Genomic DNA, 17,561 nt, shown 5'->3' with positions numbered 1-17,561 from the left:
TGTCCTGCAGGACCTTGCGCCCAGAGGAGCCAGTGTGGGTGTTGGAACACCGATCTCCCCACCCCCCAGTGCGGGGGCCCTCGCTCACCCGAGCCCGAGGGGCGCACACGGTTAGTTTCCTGGCTTCACAGACGGTGATTCACGTGCTGAAGCACAAACCCTGCTGACACCTGGCCCTGGAGCCTGGGGGTGAACTGTCCTCACAGACGAGTCAAGAAAGAACCAACACATCTGAAAGATAATTGCTTTTAATTGTCTAAGTTTTCACTTACGCAACATAATAAAGGTGGATTTATGTGACTTGATATGACATTTTTACAAAAAATGTCCCCCCAACATCTGGGCAGCAGTATATAAATATTTACAATGAAAAAATAGGCAAGGAAAAAGGAAATCTTCATTAAAGACAATTTCTTTTCAATGCTTATCAGAATCCTGAAAATAAAATACTTCGTTAACTTTTCAGGCATCCATATTTACACGGTGCTTCAGCTGATGGTTCAAAGAACTGAGGCATCAGGACTCTGCTCTTTTCTACTCTATTTCCCAAGTTATCTGAGAGTAAATGAGATACAAAAATGTAAACTTTGAAGGAAGAGAAAAAAAGAATAAATGTGTAAACACACTGATAGAAAGGTCCTTAGAGAGGTTAATATTTTACAACACTAAAAACCAAAATAAAATGCTCTCTATATTTCCTTAGTAGGGACATTAGATTTCAATTTAATTTGGTTATATTAACAAGAATTGCCTCTAAAGAGGATGTTAAAAAAATAGCAATGACATTACCATCTTAACTGATGAATATCCATCACCTTAATTTTCTCTGAAAGAAAGTGTGATCTTTTAAAAAGTGACAAATATAAATTATATCGTGGAGGACTTAAGAAGCCTCAAAGTATGGTATCTTTTACATATGAAGACTTTAAAAAATAAATTCGGATAGTGCAAGCCAGCCCGTTTAACTTAGTGATGTCACGAACACGGTCAGTTCCGCTGTCTAGAGGCCCGCCCCACCTCTGGCTGAGCCGGCGTCCCGGGGACGTTTCCGGGGCGGCCCCCTGCACTGGGCCTCAGGTGTGGGAGCTGCGCCGGCCCCGGGCACCCAGGGACACACGCAGCCTCGGCTCCCGTGCCCGGTAGTGCTCGTTGAAGTCCAGCCTGAAGCTCAGGAAGCGCAGGCTCTCGTCGGAGCTGGTTGTCAGCAGCACCAAGAACTGCTGCACCACACCCTGCGGAGACAGAGGGGGACGCACTCGCTCAGGTGCGGGCGGAGCCCTCGCCGTGCAGCCCTGTGGGGGCTTCCAGCAACTCCCACCCTGGCAGGGTTCCGGGACCAGGGTTCACACCGTCGATGAAATTCACAACAGCAGCTTCATGGGAAAGGACTAACCAACAGATTTTCCTTCTGGCCCTTAAATTCTACAAGAATCAGTGAAACGGCAAAGCAAGCACGGAAAGGGCACCTGCTGATTTAATTCTGAGCAGGAAAGCCCCGCGCTACACTGCTTACCTTCCACGTGGCTAGAAAGCAGAGAGTCAGGAAGCCTGATGGGAGACACTTGAGAACTTAAGGAGCAGACGCGCGCTGGGAACCACGGCCTCAGGGCTCAGGGCAAGGGCTGAGTCACCAGAGGGGCCCGCTCACACCACAGATCCTCCTCCACTTGGGGGACACGCCTGGGAGCTCCGACCCATCTCTGACCGCAGAGAAGAGGCCACACTGACTGAGTGAGGCCTGTCCGCCCCTCGACAGCACATGTCCTTGCGGGGACGGCACGAGGTCTGGACACGCACCTGGTAAAAATGGGTCAGGATGCGCAGCTGGGAGCACATCTTCGGGATGGACTCCCGGAACTCCCGGATCCGCTGGTTCTCTTGCTCCTCCTCTGCTGCCGTCACGCCCCACTGGCCCTGAGTCAGGAGAACCAGAGGTCAGACTCCGGACGAAGAGGCACACGGGCAGGGGTAGACGTGGGTGGGGGAGCTATTTCGGGGCCGTCTCCTCGTGGTTCTGACACGCGCGGTCAAGGACCCGCAGCCGGGAAATCACCTTGCTGCTGCACCACGGGGGAGAAGCCGGGACGCCCGCTCCGAGACCATGGTGTGCACACGTCTGTACAGGTGTGTGTGTCAGGGGCGGGGAGGTCAGAGAGCAAAGAGAGGGGTGGGCTCCTGCTGGAAAACAAGGCTTCCCAACACAAAACACACAGAAGGGTCCTGTGTGCGTCCTGGACACCTGACCACACCCACGGGTGCTCCGGGAAGCTCGGAGGCAGCAGAAAGCAGCTCCCCAGGCCCCCCGCACAGGCCCCCCACGTGCAGGGGCCTCAGGTCTGATGGTGGCTTCCTGGGTCACAGCCTCCTGAACGTCAATCACTCCTCAGGCACGGTTTCAGCTTTGCCGGCTCCTGCCATCTGGACACAACACACCGAACCACCCGCCTCACCATGCAGGTCTGCTCCGCAAGGCGCTGGCACGCACAGCGGGTACCATCTCCAGGGGGGCCTGGGCCCAGAGTGCAGGCTCACGGCTCCCAGGAAGGGCAGGCTCTCCAGGCCGGGGCAGTCTGGGAGTCAGCACGGCTGGCTTTCCCAACACCGCCTGCCTGCCCAGCAGCTGACACGCATGAGCACGTGAGAACGGGCGCCTGGGAGTGTGTGTATTTATCCTTACTCCCACTTTGCGAATCAGGAAACGGGGCTCTGGCAGGGCAAGTCAGCAAAGGCAGGAAGCCGGTGACGGGCGTGAGCCTCAGGCTGCCCTGCCCAGGAGGCCCTGGGGGTGTCACCAGCTCTGATGTCTCAGCCACAAACCCTGCTCCTGGCAACGCAAACAGGGTGAACACGTGTCCAGGACACACACAGGATCCTTCTATGTGTCTCGTGCTTGGAAGTCTAATTTTCTGGCAGGAGCCCACCCTGCTCTCTGCTCTCTGACCCCACCCCCCCCCACACACACACCTGTGCACACCTGTGCACACCACGGCTTCGGAGTGGCATCCTGGCCTCTTCCCCACGGTGCAGCAGCAGGGTGATTTCCCAGCCACAGGTCCATGCCCCGTGTGTCAGAACCACGAGGTGATGGCCCTCAAACACCTGTCTCCACATACACGGGAGACAACGTGCCAGACATGCTGGATTCTTTCAAGTTACACCCCCACCGACATAGACAAGGAAATACTCAACACACAACCGAACTGTGTCAGCTGAAAAGCCATCTGTCACCACCCGAGAACAAGCACCTTGAAAAAGCCAGAGCCTGTACAGATTATACCCAATACAAGAAATCCCACGAAGACCCAAACTTATTCAGTATTTGTACTTCAAGGTTATAAATGAAATATTGCAGTGAGGTCACTAAAAACAGCCCAAGTGCAGAAATCCAGTTCCTGTGTGCACACTTGTGTCTGCCCGCTCCAGATGTGTGTGTGCAGCCAGGCACCGCCCAGCGGAGACACCGACGCAGACAGACATCTGGACACTCCCTGAGGGACACTGGCCAGAGACCTGAATTTCCTGTGCACTTGGCCTTCATTTGTTTTTAAGCTGGGTGATGGTGACCACCCAGCTCACTCAGGACCCGGCGGGACACAAGGTGACCGCAGCAGAGTCCCTGAGGGCTTGCAGTTTCCATGGCTACTGCTTACCACCTAAACCAACATGCCAGCCACCCCCAAACCACACCTCAGCTTCCCGCTGCTTCTTCTTGTCCTCAAACTGCAGGCGTCTCTGCAGCTCCTCCAGAGCGGCCCTGCAGATGGCATCCTGCGTGCTCTGAAGCTCAATGATCTGGTCGAACACGGCTCTCAGCTGGTTGAGAAGAGCCTGGAGAGAGAGAACAGCCTTTTCTCTTATGAACAGAGCCCCCCACATACGTATTAATCACTACACTTTTCAAATAATACACTGACCATTAGCGAAAAACCACTGTAAACCCAGACATCGACTCTGACTCTCAAGGGGTCTTAACTGTTCTCACTCATCCACATCGGTCCCGAGAGCCTCCACAGTGACGGGAGCGGCCAGAGCCAGCCCTGCCCACCCCACCTCCCAGCCCCAACCTCGCGAGCCCCCACGTGCCGCCCAACCCCTGGAGCCCAGAGCCATGTCTGCAGTGCAGCTACTCTGAGGATCAGAAAGAAACGGGAAAGCATTTTTTTTTTGGTGACACATGCCAAAACCAGACCCAGAGAATATGAGAGAAAATCTTTAAAAAATATAAACAGATTCTGCAAGGATTTTTAGAAAAGAGTATCATACCATGCTTTGCACCAGGAATGAAAGGGCGGTTTTGAACAAGTGTGACAGTACGTTCGCTTAATTCAAAGTATCTTTGCCCAGTCACAGGTGGCTAACCAGCAGACTCAAAAACTCAGATGGAAGGAAAGCCGTGCAAACATCACGCTCCCCAAAAGGGCCCCTGAGGTGAGCAGAGGTTTACTGGCGAGCGGCCCTCAGTAAGCCTGACATGTCACTGACGTCACATAGTTAAACGTCAAAGATGCACTTGAAATTCTACTTCCTACTTCACATTTATCTCAAGTGAAAGCAAAGTGCTGCTTATTTCCCTAGATTTTTGAATAAAATCAAAGCTCCCAGAAGCCTCAGCAGCTCCCAGAAGCCTCAGCACACGTAAGACACAACGTTCAGAGCGGGGCCTGCAGCAGGGACAGTCAGCAACAAGGGGTTATCCTGACAGATGGCCTGTCCTGACTGCAGCCAGGGCCCGAGGTCAGGCTTCCACCTGCGCCCCCAACGGAGGAGCAAGCCCTCAACGCTCGTTCCTGAGCTGCCTGGGGCTGTGTGGGTGTCAGAGGTCCCCGTCCCTCAGGACGGCTCCCCCGCCCCAGAGGTGGGCGGGCACCAGTACGCTCTCCCCGCCTCACGCCAGCTCCTGCCTCAGCCCCGCTGCCCCAGCAGACACAAACACCGACCCACGCTGTGACGGGCTCGGCCGGCCACCTTACCCTGGAGTCGGAGTCCAGCAGGCAGCGGGAGATGACGGTGCCCAGGAAGGCCTCGTGAGCGGCGATGATGTGGTCCAGGTCCTGCGCCTGCTGCACCTGGTTCCACAGCTCGTCCCAGGAGCACTCGAGCACCTGGAACCGACACCCAGGCCCGAGGGAGCAGGCAGCGCAGCCTGGCCCGGCCCAGGGACACTGCGCAGGGCGGCTGGACCACAGTGCAGGGCTGACCGGGACCTACCTCAAAGGTAATGTAATACTGCATCTGGTGGATGAAGTGGACCATCTCGGACGCCAGGATGTGGCAGTGGTGCAGCACCCCAGAGAACTCTGCAAGAGAGCAGGGCGACTGTCAGACTCCGGGCAGGCCGCGGGGCAGGGCGGTCCTCCTGCAGGGCTGGCCCCGCCGCTCGGCCCCACGGCCGGCAGCCTTCCCGAGCCAGCCTCCATGCACAGACAGACAGGGCCACCCAACTGAGCAGCACTACCACAGAACACAAGGATCTGACAAGAAATGCAAAAAAACAAAGTTTAACTGAACTTGAAAATTAAAAAGTTATTTTATAATAACGCAGTATCTTGAATAAGATCAATTTTATGGTTTCTTTACAGTTAAGTCAGCCTGCCTACAGTGTGTGAGACTTTTACTATTCCCTAGCTATTTGGAGACAAAAATGACATCGCCTTAAGGAATATGACCTTGTCACCTGGGAGGAACGTGAACTTGGAGGGGATGGGCAGAGTCCAGACTCCACTCCCGTTCTTTACAAAACCAGCGAAAGGCTGGAGGGTCACCAGGGAGCAGCCGCTGTCTGCCTGGACTTTCCACTTATTCAGGGACTCCGCCGGACCATCATGGGATACCACTGTCCCCAAGGCCCCATCAGGGACTGGCGCAGGAGGGACGCCCACAAGGAGCCGTGCCCCGGGTGAGATCTGGCATACCACTGGGGCTGCTCCAGGCCTGTGCTGAGCTGCCCAGACAACCCGCTCGCTGCAGCTGCGGCTCCGGGAGGAACCGTCTGCATCCCTCCTCAGAGAAGAGTGACCACGCAAGACACACGAGCAGGGTGAAGAGAACTGCGCGCCGTGAGCCTAACACTCCCCTCAAGCTGAGGCCAGGCCACACGTGGGGGCTCTGCGGGCCACAGCAACTCCTGGCCGGGGAGAAGCTGAGGCACGAGGCCGCTGGACTCACAAGCTGTCAGCTGGTCCTTCACTCCGAGAAATCTGAAGCAGCCCTGAGTCTCTTTACCCGGTGCCCTGGGAATACACTTAAAGCACAGTTAAAACATAAGTACTTCTGTTTTTACGACTGATCCACAAATACGCACATAATTCTAAAAATCCCAAGAGCAAAGCAACCTTCACCCTTGTGGGTGAAGTAAGGACCAGTAAGGACAGTAAGGACCCAGTAAGGACACAAGTAAGCACACCTCCCGATGGACTCAGTGGACAGCAGACAGCTTTGCACAGACACCACGAGGGCCACCTCCCCTCCGGCTGACCCAGGCGGCAGACCGTGTGTGATTCTCTACTGCCCTCTCAAGGCTGCAGGAAGAACTTCAGGGCTGGCTTTAGACACACCAGCTCTCAAGGGCTTGACCCCTCCCAGCTTGGCTGGCCTCTGAGCATCTGCACCAGACGCTTCTGCCAACTGGAGAAGCACCGGAAACAGCCTTGCGAGTTGTTAAAAATACAAAAATACACTAAAACCAGGTACTCACAAATTCAAGATCACCTGCTTCCACTTGGATCTACAGCTGATGCAGCAGTGTTTAAAAGTAACTTCACCAATGACCCTCGTGGCTCATTTCTCGAGGCTCTGGAGCCAGAGGACACTGGTAAGACCTCAGGTCCCCCCTGTATTCAGGGCCTCCGATCAGGGTCAGGCCTCCTGCAGACCCATCTGACATCCACCGTCCACTGGGGACCCTGAGCGCTACACAGACCCCTTCCTGACGGCCGGCCCGGCGCCCAGGTGTGGCACTGAGGCAGGAGACCAGGAACCAGCCAAGGCCATGGCCCCACTGGGCAGTGCTGCCCAGCAGCTGGGCAGAGTGCTAACCGCCTGGCTTAGAAGCCAGCAAACAGATGAGGACGACCTACTCGTCCACAGGGAAGCTCACGAGAAGGCCCACTGACCTCAGAGTGGCATCCACAGCCTGGACCACTCCAAAGGTGAGGGCAACCGTCACCACACTCATCGCCAGGAAAGGAAAACGGTCCCGAGGGGACGGGGAGCCAACCACTCCTCCCTGCTCAGTTTTATTTCCAACAAGGACCAAAAAGGGGCTATTTGAACACTACTCTTTGGGGAGGGGGCCTCCCTGCACTTCCCCCCACCCCGACACAGAAGCTGAGAAAGAACACAGGAAGCTCGTCCCCAGTGGTCTGGACGCACTCGTCCATCTCTTCTGGTTACACCGCATCTGAAATATAAATCCAGTTGCCACTAACAGCAACAGTTTTGAGATTCACTGAATCTAATGAAAGAATTTCCATTTCTTTTTAAAGAAAAAAAAAACTCTTTAAACCATTTCAGATCAACATTCTCTTTTGTCCAGCTAAATATATATAAATGGACTTAATCATCTAGGCAGACCATTATCAAAAACTTTTCCTAAGCAAATCATTTTCAGGCGTGAACAACGGGCTTGGACGAGCGTCACCGAAAGGGCCCCCGGGTGACCACCACTGACACTGCGCGCGTGGCCAGACAGGCGGGCGCACGTGTGAGGGGCTCACGCTGTCTGCAGGAGCGTTCTGGGAGTCTCCCCGTATTTCTGCCTCACATTTACAGTGGGAAGGACATTTCTAAACCTGCTGTGTTAGCAAGACAAACCACCCGATGGATCTCTGCTCATCAAGCTGCCTGGCCATTAACTAGTAAAATACTTCCGTGTAAGTTAAGTTAAAAATAAGAACGCTGTGCCCTGGCAGAATCACGGGCAAAAAGGGCAATCTGCTGGAATAAGGAACACAAATGACACCAAGAAGAGCCACCGGTGATCTTAAAGCCTTACAGGAAGCGAACACGAGCTCGGGGTCCTCCCTGCGAGTCAGTGCTCAGGACTCTGCACGCCCCCTGCAGGGGCACAGGTCTCACTCCTGGTCAGAACTAAGATCCTGTATGCTCTGGGGCATAGCCAAAAAAATAAACTTAAAATAACAAATAATAAAAATAAATAAGTGAACCTCAATTTTCACCTATCAAATTGACAATCTGAACGTAATATCCGATGTTAGCACCCCCTCCCAAAAAAACCCCCACCAGCAACACAGACAACTCTCGACCAGTGAGAGCCGTGTTTATGAGGATCTAAATTAAACTGGTGCAGCTTCCCTAGAAAGGAATCTGTCAATATGTACCAAGAGAGTTAAAATGTAAATACTAACAAATATAAATATTAGTAAGTATAAAGTAAGAGCAAGAGTCATACCTGTTAACCCAGCAATTCCATTTCCAATTCACCTATTCTAAAGAAATATTCAGAGGCATATAAATATATATTTATAAAACACTTATGACATTATTTATATTAGTGGAGAATAGTTAAAAAAAAAAAAACTACTAACCAAGGAAAAAATATAAACGACGTCCACATGAGGAATGTTAAGCTATCAGAAATGTTTTACAGAGGTTTTAATGACAAGGGAAAAGGTTCAGTGAAAGAAGCTGAAATCCAACACGACATAACAGAATTATGTTAAAATTACACAGAAAATTGATCAAATGAATGCATTAGTTATCTCCGAGGAGTAAACTCACTGATGATTAGGCAAAGTAAGAGAGCAGCCAGTTCACACAGACACTGCTGACACTCCCGTGACGAAACGCACCACAATCAGCTAACACGCTCGACTGCTACAGAGCTCAGACCTGCCCACATCTCTAAGTATTACAGTTCTTATTTAGAAGAGAGAAATAATGACAGGGTCCATCCACCACACCGAACGGACCCACATCAGACAACGGGGAGAATGGGAACCCTGGGCCCACAGGGAGGAGGGCAGGGCAGAGGGACGGTGGGGTGGGCCGGGAACACACAGGGGTGCTCCTCCCAAAGGGCCCACAGGCGAGGCACGGCACGGCCACTAGAAGGTGGACGCTGAAGGGTTTACCGTCACAGCCACGGCAGGATCTAACGGCACACGTCCCCTCTGGCCTCCGCCCCAGATACTTCAGGGGCCCCACCACCTACCTTCTTGGAAATAAGCCCAGAGGAAGCCGGGCCAGGAGCACAAGGGCACCACGGGCCACGGGCTGGGTCCCGGGGATACAGGCAGTGAGGGCACCCAGCAAGCCCTCGACTCCCCACGATCAGACAGGGCTGGGTGCCTGCCAGCCCCAGCCTAGGGGCTGCCCCTGACCTGAACTCGGGGGCCTCCGCCTGGTGAACAGGCAGAGCCCACATGGGCCCCTTTAAGAAGCTGCTTCCACCACCAAAGGACTAAGGGTATGACCGCTTGTTCTGGTGACATCATTGGTGGAAATACTTTCTCGAAGGTTCTGACCAAATCCCTTTCAATATAAAGACTTCAAAATTACTCACAACTGAAGTCATTCAATATTTATAAAATTAAAATAAACTTATCTGACAATGAGTTTTATTACAGCTTTTAATTGTAAAAATTATAAAATCTTTTCATGTTCTGGTTAATGATCCAAACCAGTATATAAAGCAATTTCCAGACAGTCTTTAATTAAAACACTAACTGAATTTTAAATGAGCCGGTGACTTACTAAACGGCTTTCTTTCCTTAATAGTTTTTTAAACATGTATGAACACTAAATGATTCTGAAAGAAACGTCATGGCCTAAAAAAAAAGCTAACTTGACTCAATGTGTTTCTCCTGATTTGCACTGAAGTCAAGCTAGGATGTTACAAACGAGCCTCTTCACAAAGACAAACCCAGCGGCACAAGAAGAAACCACTTCTCAATGTCTTTAAGGACTCCGCTTTGAGACGCGTGGCGGGCGGTTACCTGGCAAGCTTCGCAGGAGCTTGGCGTTGCACATGTGCCCCTTCCGGATGTCTGTGAGGATGTACTCCATGCGCTTGGCCCTCCACAGGAAGTTGAACACCCGTAGGTAGTGGCTCATGCACTCTCGCGTGAACACCTGCAAAGAGCAGAGCACAGACTGACGGGATCCCAGGACACGAGCACGCTCCCGGGGCGGGGCTCCGTCTTCTTTTTACTCCTGAAACAAAGAGCCAGAGGACACAGAGCCGCTCTCACACCTCCTAAGCAGTAGGTAAGCACACATGGCACGTTTAGGAAGCTGCACTGCGGAACAGCCTCCTGACCCTAGCGTGCCAGAGCACACTCAACGGCCTGGCCTGACGCCCAGAAGTTCCGTGTGACAGACGTTAGCTGAGCACGCACCAACCCAAGACGAACGCCCACCCTAGGGCTGGAGGGCAAAGACCAGATGGGCAGCGGCCACTTCCTTGCGAGTCCCGGGCAGACCCCCACCAACCAATGACAAGACCCCTCGTCCTTCCAACCCAGACTCTCTCATCGGACCACCAACCCACTGGAGATGGCATGGAAACCCACGCCTATCAGCCACAGGTAGGATCTATCCCAAACTTCTTTTCAAATACATCTACGATACTAACTTCTTTTCCTAACTCTACTCGAGCTTCTAAAAACCTGAAATTCTGAAGACATAACACCGCATGATCGATCGTTTATGCACAAGGCACACAGCGCACAACCTCGATACTACAACAGTCAAGTAACCACATATGCACCACGTTCCGTTCAGCTATGATTCCAGACACATTCTGTGAAATGATCGAGGCAGCTGGCTTTGCTACGGTATCATTTATACTACAGAAAAAACACATCGAAATCCAATATTAACGTGGTGTATGATATGATAGTTTCCAACAACTTGTTAAAATATCTGGTTTTGTACGCTAAAATTACTAAAACTGTTTAAGATGTAAATTAATGAGGAAAAAACTAATTTGCATATGACCAAAGATAGAGCTTGAGAGCAGATATGTATTGAAAACATGTAGCTCTGATCTGGGAATATGAGTGTAAAAACATGGCCCGGCGGCTGGCACCTCAGAGCAGACGGACGGCAGAGCCGGCAGCCGCGGGGGAGCCCAGCCTTGGCACCGACGGTCCACCTGGCCGGGCCGGGCCGCTGGGGACAGGCAGGCCAGCCCGGACGGCACCCGCAGAGGCCACAAGGGAGACGCTGCAGAGCCAGAGACGCGGTGCCTCAACGGGATCTCCCAAGAATGAGAAGAAACGGGCGTCCATCTTCAATACTTCAGAGGGAAAGCGACAAGCAAGGCCAGAGGGGTCTCGGTCAAGGACATTCACCGAGTCTCAGAAGACAGACTGGGCGTGAAGAGGGTGTCTACCTACAGAGGCGGGAGGGCCGTGTGGTCGCTCCGTTCAGGCAGACAGCGCTTCTGTCTGAACACAGCGAAAGCACTGCGAGCGCCCGCACGGCCACTCCCGTGGTCGCTTAGAGGAGTAATGACACCAAGCTTTATCCAAGTACTGAGAATGCGGCTCCCAAAGTACACTTCGTAGTCTGCTTCAAATGATCCTAAATCAGTCGCTCCAGTCTAAGAATAGTGGAACAAAATGAATAATCCATTTATTAAGTACCTGCTGAAACCTATGACAGGATAAATGATATGTTTAATAATTTTTAAAGTATTAGAGCACTTCAGCACCCAGTGACTGTCTCACACTCACACTCACACTCACACACACAAACGATCCTGGCTGGAGTGTTCATTCAGCGGGTATGTCTTGGTGCCAAGTGATCACTTCCAAGAGAAGTGATCTCTGTCAGAGCAGCAGCAGCTCTGAAGCCACCCGCGGGTCTTACAGTGGCAATGGGGCCGTCCACGTGGTAGTCCAAGCTGAACACGTCCCAGCCGGTGTCCCCCGGAGAGACCTGCAAGAGAGCACACACCACTGCAGGGCCTCCCACCCCGACGCGGCCACGGCCCTCATGGTCACACCCCAAGGAGAACACAGGAAACGAAGCTCTGTTTCTAAACACACTCAGCGTGTGGAGCGCCAGCTGTGCGCGAGCAGAGACGCACACCTCTGTCCACATGGCGCCCTGCATCTGGACGGTGATGGGCGCGCGTGGGGATGAAGGGCATATCCAGCCCAGATTCACCCCTCCCCCTCCAGACCACCCCCCAGACCAGAGCAGACACGACAGCAGGGCTCCACCCCCCATGGGGACGCTGCCCGGGGCCCAGCGTCGGCACCTCCAGCAGCCTCACGTCCAGTCGCTTGAGGATCTCTGGGCTGTCAAACTGGGCGTTGGTGGCTCTGACGGCGGTCTCCAGAATTCCAGTCAAGTTGTGCTGGTACAGAGTCGTAGCTGGACGGGCAAGCTCTGGTCTTCACAGATTGTATAAAAGTAAAAGAGAACGTTACTTGAATTCACAATAATCTCTGGAGAAACTTAAAATTATAGAGTCAAAATTATAAAAACTAAAAAGCCAAGTGGAAACAACACAGCACGGGAACAGAAGTTTCACAGAATCAACGGAAAGACTCCGTCGAGCACCGGGGGACTGAGACAGTCCTTTAAAAATGAATTTTGATTCAGCTTAAAACTGGGTCCTGAGTGTTTTGATTCCTAGAACACTGACACGCGCCACGTTAGCAAACACGGCTCCTAACTTGAGCCGGTCCTGGAGCAGCACAGGCCCCGGCACCGCCTGCAGATTCCCCGTGGAGCACAGGCCTCGGCTACACCAGAGCAATGGGACGTGCAGGCGCCCAGAGCCGCACCGCCAGCAGACCCCGAGGATGAGCGCCACCTGCGTCCCCACACACCACACTAAGAGCTCTGCGGCCGAGCCCGCCCTCCCCAGCGGTGCGCAGAAACCACCCCGCAGCCTTCAGGGCGCAGGATGTCGGCAGGAAAGGCTGAGGAGACCAACAACCCCAGTGTCGCTCAGGTGACCTGAGGCAAGCTGGCCAGGGATGGCGCCTCCTTTTAAATTAGAAATTGGAAACACACCTTTGAGAAGAAACTAAGCTTTTGTTTGATATCAAGGGTGAGATGCTCCAATTATTAAAACCAAGCAGAAGGCAAACACGGGTAAGTCACCCAGAGGACGAGATCTGTAACGTGGCCCTAAAGGTTCAGAAACGCCCGTGTCCCCGCCCACCCCCTCACCCCTGCCCGCCCCCCCCACACTCACGATTGCTCCCATTTGCCCTACAGACAACTTTCACCCAAATCTAAGCCAACAGAGCAGGGCACGCGCCCCTTACACATCCATCGGGGCCTGTATTCACAGGCACATGAGCCTCTGCGAACAAGGCAAACAGGGCTGGAGGGAATAACATGACGACGTGACAAGGCTTCATCCCCAAGACTCTACGCGAAGGCAGCAAATTTCCTCTAATGCCATCCGTTCTTTACAACAACTCAAGACCCTGGCCCTGCTGAAATCTACCGCACGCGCGTGGGCACGTCCAGCACGGTCTTACTTAAGCAAGTCCATCAGGTGCCGGATGAAGTCCCCCTGGCCGAGCAGCAGGTACCGACGCACGGCCTGCATGTGGTCCAGCAGGCTGTACTTCCTATTCAGGACGTCCAGGAGGTACTTGCTGGTCTCAAAATAAGCTGCGTCAATTTTCCCCTGAAACGCATTTTCCAAATCTGTGAATAAATCTGCAGCTGTGAAGACAAGGGGAAAGCACACACACACACATGATCGCATTTTAAGGAGGAGGAACGAGAGGCGCACGCGCACGCGCCAGCCCATGCCCGCCCACGGCCCCTCATATGCACACGCGCCAGCCTGTGCCCGCCCGCGGCCCCTCACACACACGCACACGCGCCAGCCCACGCCCGCCCGCGGCCCCTCACACGCACACGCGCCCACCCGCGCCCGCCCGCGGCCCCTCATACGCACCAGCCCACGGCTCCTCACACACACACGCACCAGCCCACGGCTCCTCACACACACACGCACCAGCCCACGCCCGCCCGTGGCCCCTCACACGCACACGCGCCAGCCCGCGCCCGCCCGCAGCCCCTCACACACACGCACCCGCCCGCGACCCCTCACACGCACACACGCCAGCCCACGGCCCCTCACACGAACACGCGCCAGCCCACGCCCGCCCGCGGCCCCTCACACGCACACGCGCCCGCCCGCGGCCCCTCACATGCACACGCGTCCGCCCGCGGCCCCTCATACGCACCAGCCCACGGCCCCTCACACACACACACGCCAGCCCGCGCCCGCCCGCGGCTCCTCACACGCACACGTGCCAGCCCATGCCTCCCCATGGCTCCAAAACAGACCATGGGAGCTGTCGGGGCCACCAGCATCCCCAGCTGTGACCCCAAAACACTGCCAACGCCGGACATGGAGCAGACACCTGTGTTCCCATCTGGGGGAGCCCAGAGGGTACTGCTCACCACGTCACAGATTTAAAGGTCACAGCCCTTCCACAACAAAGCCAACTCCAGGCCGCACTGAAACACAGGTTCAGAGGGCACGGGGTGGGTCAGGCATGATGGTGTCGAGGATAAACCCAAGACGGCACGTGTTACAGGCGTCCTGGCCATGACACTTGTTGGCGTGATGGCTAGGTGCCGTCAGCATGCAGCTACATCAGGGCATCAGAGGCCGCAGGGAGGCCAGACAGCATCCAGGGCAGGTGGGGGACAGCACACGGGCCCAGAGAGGCCGAGCCTCAGCTGGTGTCCCCCAGCTTCCGACAGAGGAGGAGGAGCACCTGGAGCTGATTCACACCAGCAGCTTTTTAATGCAGGTTTGCATCCATGTAACCCAAAACCATTTACAAAACACATCTCAACACTGGATTCTACTGAAAAACCCTGACGACACGTGAGCGAGCGAGGAGAGACCCCCAGCGTGGAGCAGCAGGTGCCCTGCCACCGTCGCCCTCGTACCGTCCTGCAGGGGCTCCGCAGACCTGGGCACGGCGATCATCTTTGTAGGGGGCGTCTGGTCGTGGCACACCTGGTGCAGGAAGTTGATTGATTTTCCTATCAGAAGGACCTGAAGAGGAAAACACCCTGGAGTTACCTTTGTTCAGAATCAAAATGATCACACATCCAAGTTCTACAAACACTCACAAGCCACAGGTTTCTACTGACTAAAAATTAAACAGCAGGAACACCGGGATAGTATCAAGGAAATTTCAGGACCTGAAAAAACTGCTATTAACAAACACTTACAAGTACACGTTGATGCAATTAACGTACACTTCACCTCAAGAACGCAAACCCTAACAGGCCACAAGACGTGTTTCACCGCAGACCGGCCTTGTCCGTGAAGGCAGGCACACCCTGACGCCCAAGCCACAGGAGCCCACCTTCCGGGACTGGTCCATCGTCATGAAGGACGGGATCATGGACGTGCGCAGCGTGTACTTGTCATGCCACAGCCGGTCCGTCTTCACGGTTGGATCCGATGCCACGAAGAACTGCAAGTGAGGAGGCAATAAGACGCGACACAGTGATGCTTCCGCCAAGTGCTCACTAACTGCACAGCAGAAAACAAGCAATCCTAGAACTCCAGATCCAGGGGGACCCACCACTTACAACAGAACTTGTTCTAAAGGACACCTTGGACAGCTCTCTCTAAACGCAATCACTTATTCCCCATTTCTTATAACAAAGGGGTGGGTGCTAAGACAAGCTTTTTCCTTAAGACACGAAGTGGTCCTTCATTCACAACCTGTGCTCTGCACACGGAGGGCGGGTGGGGGCGGTGCTCATCCACAGGGACTCTTCCCAGCCCTCTGGGCCTGGCTCAATTTTCAGTTCAAGCTGACTCAGAGTTTTCCCGCCCTCCCGTGTCAAACAACTGCGTCTCCCCCGCCGGGGTATCCACCCCAGCCCTGCAGGGGCCCAGATCTGGAGCACAGGCGCCTTGCCTGAGGCACACAGCTCAGATGGCAGGCGTGGCCCACCCAGCAGTGCCATGGGGAGTGACCTTCTCGGGGCGGCTCTGCCCTGAGAACCGCCGCGCTCGGAAGCTGCCCAGTCCGCTTCCTCAGCCTCACCAACCCGGGGACCAGCCTGACGGCTAACGGCAGAAAGGACGCAGGACGCGAAGGAGGAAACTAAGTCACGGCTTCCAGCTCCTCTGCTACTGCACCGAGGACATTCTCCTTTTTCAGTCACAGTCCTAACAGACTCGTGCTTTCGTTTCTGCAAACCGCATCTTATTCTCTACGTCCAAGTCTGCTCCCTTCCCGTTACACTCATGCGCCTGCTGTATCTTCAGATCCCGCGTGTGAGCACTGACTCACACGGCACCTGTCCTTCTCTGTCTTACTTCACTAGCTTGCTGTATCTTCAGATCCCACGTGTAAGCGCTGACTCACACGGCACCTGTCCTTCTCTGTCTTACTTCACTAGCTTGCTGTATCTTCAGATCCCACGTGTAAGCGCTGACTCACACGGCACCTGTCCTTCTCTGTCTTACTTCACTAGCTTGCTGTATCTTCAGATCCCACGTGTAAGCGCTGACTCACACGGCACCTGTCCTTCTCTGTCTTACTTCACTAGCGTAACGTCCCTCCCAGCCTGTCCGTGTCACTGCAAACGGCAAACCCCACTCCTTCTCTGTCTTACTTCACTAGCCTGCCACGGCTTCAGACCCTCTTCTCTGCTCATCCACCTGCTGACGGGACCTGTCCTTAAGCTTACTTCACTAGCCTTGTATCTTCAGATCCCGCGTAACGCTGACTCACAAACATCAGTCCTGCACTTGCTTCACTACCCTGCTGTTTCTGTTTGTCGGGTGAACACCCAGAAGCAGCATTTGTTGAGAAAGGTCTGTGCTGTCTCCATGGGGATGACCCCGCCCATCGCCACTCACACGGCACCTTGCCTTCACTGTCTTCATTTGCCATTCCCCGACGCCAACCCGACAGGCGTGAAGTGCCATCGCGTCTCACTGTGGTCTCGGTTTGCATTTCTCCACCCGTAAGTGATGCTGAGCATCCCTTTACGAGCCTACGGACCACCTGCTCATCTCCTCTGGAGAAATGCCTCTTTCAGAAGGTTCCTTCAGGGCTCTGGTCTCGTCCAACTAGTGGACCCAGAGACACTTTTAGTGCTGCTGCAGGAGTAGCACAGCTCAGGGGTCACCTGGGATTTTTTCTTTCAGGGAAAAGGAGTGAAAACTCATCCTGCTGGGGACGGGACACTTCAGTCCCACACAGAGGCAACAAGGCCGTAACGGTGGGCAAACATCAGCCTGCACCTCTTTTCAAACGAGTGTTTCTGTTTGTCGGGTGAACACCCAGGGGGCGTTTGTGCTCAAGGTCTGGCTGCCTGGGGATGCCCAGTGCCCATCGCCATCCAGGGCCCTTAGATGAAACAGTCCTGCTCATGCCCTTCCCTGACGCGCAACCCGAAGGGGATAAGCCAATGGGGTGCAGGGTGTGGTCTCAGTCCCCATTTCTCCAAGACAAAAATGCAAAGCATCCCTTTACGACCTCCACCACCTGCCAGCCACCTCCCAGGACCAACCAGAGAAGGTTCCTTCAGGGCTCAGGTCTGCACAAAGGCACGGGCACTTTTAGTGCTGC

The 17,561-nt window shown here is 54.2% G+C and overlaps 1 protein-coding gene across 1 annotated transcript in view; it reads right to left on the bottom strand.

Annotated features, from left to right (window-relative positions):
- Nucleotides 1-230: 230 nt before the first annotated feature.
- TUBGCP3 (tubulin gamma complex component 3) overlaps nt 231-17,561 on the bottom strand; it is a 36,631-nt gene continuing 19,300 nt past the window's right edge. The window contains exons 12-22 of the mRNA XM_005904637.3: nt 15,333-15,443; nt 14,908-15,016; nt 13,470-13,659; nt 12,230-12,365; nt 11,836-11,904; nt 9,957-10,092; nt 5,209-5,297; nt 4,971-5,102; nt 3,688-3,828; nt 1,798-1,914; nt 231-1,232 (exon numbers count right to left, since the gene is read on the bottom strand). Of these exons, the coding sequence (XP_005904699.1) occupies nt 1,074-1,232; nt 1,798-1,914; nt 3,688-3,828; nt 4,971-5,102; nt 5,209-5,297; nt 9,957-10,092; nt 11,836-11,904; nt 12,230-12,365; nt 13,470-13,659; nt 14,908-15,016; nt 15,333-15,443 (1,389 nt within the window). The 3' untranslated portion in view covers nt 231-1,073. The remainder of the gene's footprint in view (nt 1,233-1,797; nt 1,915-3,687; nt 3,829-4,970; nt 5,103-5,208; nt 5,298-9,956; nt 10,093-11,835; nt 11,905-12,229; nt 12,366-13,469; nt 13,660-14,907; nt 15,017-15,332; nt 15,444-17,561) is intronic.

The sequence above is a fragment of the Bos mutus genome, chromosome 12 (genome assembly GCF_027580195.1).
Source record: "Bos mutus isolate GX-2022 chromosome 12, NWIPB_WYAK_1.1, whole genome shotgun sequence".
NCBI lineage: Eukaryota > Metazoa > Chordata > Mammalia > Artiodactyla > Bovidae > Bos > Bos mutus.
This window is presented reverse-complemented; position numbering and strand designations above follow the sequence as displayed.